Source organism: Vollenhovia emeryi, unplaced genomic scaffold, assembly GCF_000949405.1.
Source record: "Vollenhovia emeryi isolate VEMERY1.0 unplaced genomic scaffold, V.emery_V1.0 DF939124.1, whole genome shotgun sequence".
Taxonomy (NCBI): Eukaryota; Metazoa; Arthropoda; class Insecta; order Hymenoptera; family Formicidae; genus Vollenhovia; species Vollenhovia emeryi.
The window spans coordinates 2,066,715-2,076,504 of NW_011967242.1; the positions used below are offsets into that span (position 1 = coordinate 2,066,715).

Consider the following 9,790-nt stretch of genomic DNA (forward strand, 5'->3'; position numbering starts at 1 on the left):
TCCATAATTATCATAGTAATATATACAAAAAGCACACTCATGGTCTGCGCAGAACGGTACAGTTATAAATAGCACTCGCGCAGATAGTGTGCGAGGCGCGATACGGCACTCGTCCAGTAATGAACGCGTACTAGCCGAGAAACGTTTATATAGTTGCATTCAACGCAAGTCGCGTTGAAAGCAGGTAATTTTTTAATATTTTTTATCAACAGTAAAGTAAATGTGTATATAATATATAAGTAAATACATTACATAATTACAACACAATAAAAAATAAGAGAAATACATAATTATGACAAGTATATAGAAAATGTTGCTACAGTAAAGTCCAGCGCAAAATATGTTTTTCCTTTAATTTAATAATCCACTAACGCGGCGACGAATGCAGTGTATCTTGGCAAGTTTATGTGCTACTGTACTCTAATCTGTATTACTTTTTCTTATCTCGACCATGACTGTCCATTTTGATAAGCGGCTTATCTCAACAACATCCATATCAGTATCGTTAGAATTGTCACCGTCAACACATCGCTTCACGCAAATTTATTTTATAAATGAAGAGATATACTACTTTGGCATCCCAGTGATATTCTTTGAAGGACTTGACATCCTCATTTAATGCTGTATTAAAATATTTCTAGGCGAGATTTGCAAAACCGGTTATACCAGGTCAGACCCTACGTACTGACATGTGGCGCAGCGGTAACAGAATACACTTCCAAACATCTGTCCACGAGACTGGAAAGCCGGTTGTTACAGGTCAGTCATTGTCGTAGAATTTATTAATTTTATTATACGAAAGCGTGATCTTTTTTCTTGTATAAGGTAAATCGATTATCAGTTTAAAACCGTTACATTCGTTGTCATGGTGTTAAAATATAATAAATGATATTCGTTCGAGAAGCGTATAATTTAAAGACTTTTTCCAAAGATATCAAGACTTAATGAAAAAGAGCTAGCTCGTGACTATCTATAGTTTATCTTATTTTCAAATAATTTATATATAATCAGTTAAAATGATACATGTAAAATTATTTTATTCATTATATTGATAATTGTACTTTTATTCTTGCAAGTAACAGATAATTTTACTTTGCAGGCGCTTACATTGATCTATTGGAGGTGAAAATGGGCGTACCGCGAGCAAATCCGTGTTCCGGAAAGACAGAGCTGTCGAGCGACGCTATATTTGCGGCTATCAACGATGCAGTAAAAGAGAATCCGGATAAAGCTAAGAGCGTTAATGCTGTCTTCCTTTACAATATTACCGATGGCGGAAAACTAGCATCTGAATGGAGTAAGTAGCTTGAGAAAATTCTAACAATCTTAAGCCCGTATCAGATTGGCGTTTATGCGTGGAAAATTGGAGATAACCGGGAATATCAGACTATGGATTGAGATTGAGATTAGATTGAAATTTGATCAATTAGAATAAAAGTCACTAAACATTAGATTAGTAAACTTTACTCTCTGGTCAAATTTCAATCTAATCTCAATCCGTAGTCTGATACGAGCTTAAGGAATGGTAAGCTGTACATGTTTTAAAATATGGGGGTGAGAGAAAAATTGTGATATTTAATATTAATCAAGTTAATGTAACTTTCTTTTTTCTCGACAGCCCTTGACTTGAAGAAAGGTGAAGTGTATAAGGGAAAACCTAAATCTGGGAAAGCAGACGCGACGCTCATTGTAGATGATAAAGATATGGTTGACATCGTAAGTTAGCAAAAATGAAAGCATATTATTTTCCTTTTCTCTAAATAACATCGTGATTGTTGCAGGCACTGGGAAAATTAAATCCGCAGTTGGCGTTCATGCGTGGGAAATTGAAAATAACCGGGAATATTATGCTCACGCAAAAACTAAAGAGTGTTATGGAAACTCACAAAGCGAAGTTGTGATTTTTTTATATTAACATATTATCCTTATATTATCATGGTTCTTTAAGCGAGTAACGCAATTTGCGTGATATAAGAGTGCAATAAATTACATGAACTCGAACTGGAAGTATTTGTATGGACTGGGGATATACGCATTTTTATACTAGTTATTGTTTGTTCCAACGGGAACTTTTATAAGGAATTTGTTGCAGTCTGGGGAAAATCTTGATTTTATGTCTTTATATATGTTTGTATTGTAATACATTTATAATAAAGTTATCGCTCGATCGCAATCTAAAAATTTATGACGAAGCGTACAAAACGTAAGTAATTCATGTTTTAGATATATGTATATAGTTATAAAGATTTATATTAGATATATATATAAAGATTTTGCACATATGTATTTACACGACGCACAATAATTCTAGTCTATACACGAGGAAAGTGAAGTATACTTTAGCGATATTGTTAAGGGCAAAATGTACAAGTAAGAGGCACATGAACGTAAGATGCTAAGAAAATCTTTGGTTTAACATAGGTCTTAATAATTCTAATCGTCCAAATGCGTCCTGCAAACTAGATGCATTAGTTTCAAAGGATGCAGCAGAGCTTTCTCGATGGCGGTTTTTTCAGCACGGCTCTAATAGCCTCCACAAAAACCTCTTCGAGACCTTCCTGTTTTATCGCCGAACACTCGACGTATTTGATCGCCCTGATCTTTCTTCTCATTTTGTTGCAATCTCGCGAACTGATAATATCCATAGCTTCTTGATTTCTATGATCTGCCTTAGTACCTAACGTAAAAAGCACATCATGTTTACTAGTAGAGATTACGAGGCAAGTGATAAGAGTATTTATTATATATTTTAACAAATTGCAACATGTGTATAAAATATGTAAAAAGACTAATTGAAAGAATAATTGAAAAGAATACTTTTGAATATTTTTGCAAGCATTTCATATTCATGTTTTTTTCACAAATATTTCATATAGGAAATCTCTTTTTATTCCTGCTCAATGTACAAAACGTATGCGCTTACCCACAAGTACAATCGGTATATTGGGACAATGTGCTTTGATCTCTGGATGCCATTTACTCGCTATGTTTTCGAAGGAACTACGGGCGCTTATGGAGAAACAGACCAGGAAGCAATCAGTCTGCAAGCGAAGAAGAATGAACACAAGATCATACATAAAGGATATCCGAAGGCTACGTTATATTTGAAGGCATTGAAGATGAGTAAGTCAATCTTGTCATTGGAAATAGACGGGTTGTCACGTACATTTGGATACGATAGCGGCCTAAGCTTCTCGTAGTCTTCCTGACCAGCCGTGTCCCACAATGTCATTTCGAACTGCTGTCCACCCACGTATATGCTGTCAACGTAGTTATCGAAACTGCAAGCGACGGGGCAAATAAGATAACAGATTACAGCTATATTCAACCGATAGAATTAAACAAATACTTAGAAAATTCTAATAATCCTTAATGTAACACGCAGGAGAAGAGATGAGATGAGAGCATATAATTGTGCAAGCAAACAAATCTAGGATCTTCTACCAGCAAAGGGTTGCTCTTAATTACGACGCTATGCATTACAGCGCTTACACAGTAGGTACATATTCCGTTGGGAATTCCTTCTTCGTGTACGTGATGAGCATGCACGTTTTCCCAACCATGCCGTCGCCAACGGTCGTAATTTTAATTGGTCTGTTTCGGGACGTCATCTTCGTTTCCTCTGCAATACAAAAGCGCATTAATTACATATTTCAAGAGCTCGCGTCAGCGTTATTTATAGACTGGTCAATGTTAAATTCCGTAATTCACGATCCCGACTTCCCCCGCATCTCTCTTAAAGTATCTGAAGAGAACAGAATTTTTTTTAAACAAATTTTTCCCTTCGACGCAACTCCATTTTTGTCTTCTGTTTGACAAACTACTCGATGCAGTGATTCCATCACTCCTTAAACTCCGAAAAGAAAGCAACAGGCGCATCCGGCCACTGTATGGCACCAAGGCTGTCCCCCAAGTTATGCGTATCGCATACCAATGCAATACGAGACGGCTACTTTATTCTTATCACTGTTAAACTAATGATTGTACCATCTCGCGGTTCTCTCTCTTTATTTTTATATCGCATATTTGTGCGATAGTCCACAAAGGAAAATTTGCAAGTGTCTCTACTCAATTCCACTAAGCTTTAAACTGATCGTAAAAGCTTTGTAACAGGAGACTCGTATATTTCTCAATCGAATACTGCTTCGCAAACAATCGATCTGTTCGGGTTTTAGTCTACGAAGTTAAATACAAGCAAAATTTTCAATATATTTTGCGTGCGTCCGCGTGGCTAAATAGTCACGCGCAGGTTTGAACAAAATCCAAAATGCTGACAGATCCAAATAATTTTTCCGCAGGTCTTTGGAACAGCGCAACGACTCGGGAGTAACTTCTGTACGAAACAATGGGGATTGCAATACAAGAACTCGTCGATACAACCGGGACAATTCTTCCATACAATCAAGCGACTGGAGGAAGTTTGAAATCTCGAGGTGCCTCGTTCGCAAAAACGAAACGGTCAGCTTCCCTTCGCCCAATCATCTCGATTCCACGGCTTTGTGCCTTCTTTTTCGAGCGGATTGATAAGCCCGGCCCTTCCAGTAAGACACATGTATTCATTCACTCCTTGCGCACGGGTTAGCGGAACTCGCTGGTATTTCTTATCGAGTAAGTATGGTCATTATCAAAACGCGCCGTCCGGTCGACTCTCCGGAGTCGTTAACGTGATCTGCCTGAAGCAGGGATTGATAGTACGTCGCGATAATCACTACCGCGGTCCATTCACACACGAATAGATTCACCCGAAAGCTATGGCTTACGCAGCCTTACAGTAAGGTGCCTGACGGCAGAGAACGATCCGTAAACTCTTAAAGACTGTCGTAGACGCAAGACGTTACTTAAGAGTTTAGGGATTGTTCTCTGCCATCGGCCTAAGACTAATTATAAATACGTTTACCTGCGTTCTCATTACACTTATATACCTTGCGCTAAATGTAACAAACTCAGTCTCCTATTATTGTTGCTAGATGTAATTCTCGCGTTATATCGTTGCGGATAATCCTGATATTTTTTTCAGTTATTATACACGCGTCAATTTTTTTTAAATTAATATTCGTTACTTCGTCAACAGGGCAGGAAACGGGGCTACATAACTTTGTGTAGGTTAATCCCGAAATTCGTCAATAATCCATTAGATTTTAACGAAGGGTATTTCTATTTCGACAAAGAGTAATTTAATTTGCTGAAACAAGGCTACGTAAAGTGGAGCTTTTACGAACTGTGAGCAGTTTTCTAGATTATGATTGCTGAATAAATATTGACGAAAGTGAAGGTATCCGCCTCTGACTCATTACGTTATGGGATATGGCAATTGCTTAATTAAAACACGCGTGCGAGTCGGAGTCATGTTTCCTAATTTGTGTTAAGACCCGCCCTGATGACACCGAGGTCAATATACTCTCGTGACAATTTAAGTTCGCGTGTCGACCGCCAGCAGAGAGGCACGGAGAAAATTCATTTATCTTCCTCTCTCCCGCCAAAACGCGCCGTAAACCTTTAGTCGCTAAAAAAAGAGGAAGCAGAATTAATAATTACAACATTGTGGCCCCTCAATGTAATCTCTCTCAACGTCTTAAAAACTTACGAACCACTGATTATCGGATATATTCTGCGCGTTAAAAGAAACGTGAAAGTGAACGTGCGAGAGGAGCCGCGGCATTCCCATTCCTTGCTGTTGTTTATCTTTCTTTGCTGTCCTTACATCGCCACATGTGTCAAACCTAAATAACGCGCGCGATCGATCGACTGCGTAATGAACGTAACGAAGCGGCTCGCATACGAACGTCGATGCGTGCGCGCGGAGTTGCGAGGCTGTAGACCGGCACAAATTTGTGCGAAGGGGAAGCTATCGATACCGTGAGATGGAAACGATAGCAAAAAAAGAGGCGTGAACTCCCGTTAAAATTATATATATATATAAATTATTTATGCGTTCGTTCCACGATACAAACTCAAGAGCCCGCGTTCGTGAAAATAGATAAGTGTAACAAGCTTTGTAATTAGCAGCCGTTGATTAGCGGGAGGAATAATTTTAGAAAATCTCTACATTCTGCCTTGAACGCTCTTGAGCGAGTCGCGTGTAATTTCGTTCGCGCAGACAGACGAAAATTGATACAAGAAAACTGATTGTTCTTAATGCTTTCAGCTTCCTCTCCAAGAAGAAAATATAATATCCCGGGCTGTAGACAGCGGCGTAATCTCATAATGCGATTGTCACATCCTTTAGGCGACAGGATATGGAGCGACGGTCGGCTCTACGCGGTTGTTTATCAGTTCGTTGTCCTATTTCACGCGGGGAATTCTGGAAAACTTATCTCTGTTAAAGCCTTTCCTCTCCACGGCGGACTCGCGCGAGTGGCATTCGCAGTGCGACCGGGTTAAAAATTGCCGCACGAAAAACGGTTTCGCTGGAGTGTCTGAAAATGAAACCGGACGCAAATCTGAAAATAATTACACTGGTCATACACGGAGAAAAGATGCTGTTTTGAATTGAAAAAAGAAACGAAGTTGCCTGAATCAAACGTTAACGTCACGGGCTGCCGCAAGCATAAATAATTCACTCAATTGTATTTGCCATGGATTTTAATTTTGAACCAAGACAACTATCTGATGTTTTTCATTCATTAATACTGATGCTGTTTCAACGATTTTATTTCAACTAGACTAATCTTGTTGATACAACATCATATTTTTTTCCGCGTGGAAATAATAAAAATAATTACTCCAACAATTACATTACATAAAATCTAAAGAATGAGCGATTGCACCATACGCTGGCCGCTGTATACACAACGATATAATACACGTCAAAGCTTTTTGCGGCATTATATCGTCACGCCCAAGCATACCTGCATAATTAACTCGATGATGCAGCGTAATTATTTACAGATCTGTAAGTCTGCGATTTTCACACACTTCAACAAAATCGTTCTTTCCGTGGCGGTTTCTTTTTCCTGCTATCGGGAAAAATCTCGAGAAATTAATTATCACGGCCGTCCGTAAGCTCGTGTGACGTCACGCGAGCGAACGAGCAGGAGAGCAAGTAAAAAAAAAGAACGGATTAATACGCGGGAAAAGATTGTATCTCGTTCGATAGTGTACACCGTGAAAAAAGTGCGTTGCAGTGCTCTCCGTCGCGTTTCATCGCTCGCATTTACGCGCGAGATCGGCGCGCAATTCGCGCATCGCCCGGAGCGGCAAGGCGTTGGGAGTCATCAAAGGTGCGATAAGGAGATAAGATAATTAAAGAATAGATTACACAAGAAGCGACCTGGGCTTAATCGCGCCTCCACGCCGACCTGACGTGTCTAAAAGGCTTTCGTGTTATTCAGCCGCGTTACACGTCGAGACTCTCGTTGAAATTCAGAGAGAACTTTCCCCCATAAATCTCATCGTTTCGTCGATCTTGCCGCGCCGATTTCACTCGATCGCGATCTCGGAGCGAACGATCAGGCCACTTTCCAAGAGCCGCTGGACGGGAATTCGAAAGGCGCGATTTACAAACGCGCAGCGAGATAATTGGTGGCAATTCCAAGTATCAATACGCAGCCGGGTTGGTTCTCTTTCTCGCTTCAAGCACGTTTCTACCAGCCTTTCTTTTCCGACCTCCCCCGATTTCTGAGAGGAAAATTTCAGCCGTTACAAAGTTTACGGAAACTCACGGTCGGGCGCACCCGAATTACTTTCGCGCTTATCACGTGACATCATTTCGGAATAAATCTCGCCTCTCGTCCCGCGGCAGGCGTGCGATGATGAACGTGAAATTACTCACCGTGAGATACGTCACGCGAGAAGTGGACGCGCGTCGAGCGGCCGCGACATTTCGCACGTTCGTCGAGATTCGCGGCTACGGAGAGTCAGCGGCGATATATACGGGAATACACCGAGGCGCGCCGGCGGACAGAAGTGGAGAACGACGGTGCGTGACGCGCGCACGTCGCAACGGTCGTGCGAGGACTGCGAAAATGCCGCGCGCGTTTGCCTCCGCGGCCTTCGTCGCTGCTGCCGCCGGGACGGGGAAGATCAGCTGACGTGGAGTACGCGCGCGGAGACGACGGGAGCGGGACACGCAGCCTGGAACATCGATGCGCCTTCCAGCAGACTCGTACAGCACAGCAAGGTTTCAGCAACATTGTAACAATAATTCATCGCAAGATCGCAACATTGCCCGAACGCTGCTGTAATCTTTCAGCAACGGAATGTCCGCCTTCTGAAATATTACAATGTTATATTACAGCAACATATGTACAATATACGCAATAATACTTTGTGTATATTTGTATCAATATATGAAGAAAAACAATTATGAGCAAATTCCAGATTTTAAAAAGATCGTAGGAGCCTAATAACTATTGAGATAAAATCTCTAATTTTTGTAATTAGAATTTAGCCCATACCGCACCGAAAGATTGCAGAAACATTGCGCACACATTTCACTGCGACACTGTAACGTTGCGTGGAGGTTGCGAAATGTTTCAGCAACCTTGTTGCAAGCTTGAAGCAACATTGAAGCGTCCGCCCACAGACATATTACGCTGATAGACAAATATATAGTATTTGAAACTATAATTGCATAGAAATATGCAATTCCACAACCGTTGCGCCCAGCTACCTCAGCTACGTTTTACACAATTGACTAATCCTGTCCGTCTCGAGCGCTCTACGCTGTATAATTACGGACAATTACGTACCAGACGAGATAACTATTTAACTTTAATTCCAACTTCGTGCCGAAACGCGTCTGCTGATTGATATCTCAACTGCGACATCCTTGAAATTTGAAACATACATTGCCCGGTCCACTTTCGTGCTCGTCAAGATCGGCCTCTTGTTCACTTGTCATTACAGAAATGCCCAGGCATTTCGGGACTCGTCGCCTTGCCGGTTCAATTTCTCGCGCTCGTAAAAAAACTCGAGCGCAAATGCGTCGGCGATAAATCGCGTCCTCGGTGCGCAACGCAAGAAAGATAGACGTTACTTTCGGGCCTCGCGAGACTTTGCCGCGCGGCTCTTTGCATCGACGTCACAATTAGCATTGACTTACGGCGAACGAGACGGCGAACCCGCACTTGAAAAGTCGCCCCGCGACTCAACCGCCGCCGCCATTGGCGAATGTCGCGAGGGTACCGCGCGTCAACCCTCGACTTCCCATCTACATTCGAGTGAACGTGGGTTGGCTCGGAACGGCGCGCGATTAAGCGGAGAAATCATTCCCTTCCCCCCCGTAGGAAACGAATTCGATTCCTCCACAAGCACAGCCGCTCGAACGAGCGAGATAACGTTTCGCCTCGAGCCGCGTTTCGCGCGGGGCAACCGAACGATATATTGTCGCAAAGTGTCGACGAGGTAATTTTGTCAGGCGACTGTCCGGCCGCGTGGCCGCTCGCGATTATCTCCCGAATTTTGCACTCGTCGACTCGACGCGGACACGCGTCGTTTGATATCAACTTACTTAACTTAAGAGCCACTTAACGCGCGTTGGAAGAAGCGATATTTACGCATTGCGCTTTGATTAATTTCCCCGTTTCAAATAATAGAGTATTGATTACATTGGATTACGTGCGATTTCAATGTAAATTAACAAGACTCTCGTTCACGTTGAAATTGCGCGTAGTCTGATTATATTTTAAGCAGGTCGAATACGTTTAGTTTGCACTTCGTCGAAACGTTTAAATCTGTTTCTGTTGTTTTAAGGGGGAGAGATCGATTATAGAACGAAGGGATGGAGAAGGCCGCGAGCAGCCAGACGAATCCCGAGGAGGTCGAAAACTCGGGATCCGAGATCAATTCC

General features: G+C 41.8%; 2 protein-coding genes across 2 annotated transcripts in view; one reads left to right on the top strand and one right to left on the bottom strand.

Moving 5' to 3' along the window:
* LOC105569507 (peroxisomal multifunctional enzyme type 2-like) overlaps window positions 1–2,171 on the top strand; it is a 9,042-nt gene extending 6,871 nt beyond the window's left edge. Inside the window, exons 6-9 of the mRNA XM_012026022.1 lie at window positions 642–759; window positions 1,100–1,297; window positions 1,619–1,716; window positions 1,782–2,171. Of these exons, the coding sequence (XP_011881412.1) occupies window positions 642–759; window positions 1,100–1,297; window positions 1,619–1,716; window positions 1,782–1,901 (534 nt within the window). The 3' untranslated portion in view covers window positions 1,902–2,171. The remainder of the gene's footprint in view (window positions 1–641; window positions 760–1,099; window positions 1,298–1,618; window positions 1,717–1,781) is intronic.
* LOC105569410 (ras-like GTP-binding protein RhoL) lies at window positions 2,110–7,957 on the bottom strand. Its single transcript, XM_012025863.1, has 5 exons — window positions 7,772–7,957; window positions 3,493–3,622; window positions 3,167–3,281; window positions 2,924–3,041; window positions 2,110–2,677 (listed from the first exon to the last, which is right to left on the bottom strand). Exons 2-5 carry the CDS (start codon window positions 3,609–3,611, stop codon window positions 2,475–2,477), a joined length of 555 nt encoding a protein of 184 aa, XP_011881253.1. The 5' UTR covers window positions 3,612–3,622; window positions 7,772–7,957; the 3' UTR covers window positions 2,110–2,474.
* Between the last annotated feature and the right edge of the window lie 1,833 nt (window positions 7,958–9,790).

What these genes read in the sequence shown, in the direction of transcription:
- LOC105569410 (XM_012025863.1), bottom strand. Translation starts at nt 3,611, where the DNA reads ATGACGTCCCGAAACAGACCAATTAAAATTACGACCGTTGGCGACGGC. An exon ending in GGCCGCTATCGTATCCAAAT is followed by an intron (nt 3,042 to 3,166) that starts GTACGTGACAAC and finishes CTTCGCTTGCAG; the next exon opens with ACTGATTGCTTCCTGGTCTG. An exon ending in TATACCGATTGTACTTGTGG is followed by an intron (nt 2,678 to 2,923) that starts GTAAGCGCATAC and finishes TTTTTACGTTAG; the next exon opens with GTACTAAGGCAGATCATAGA.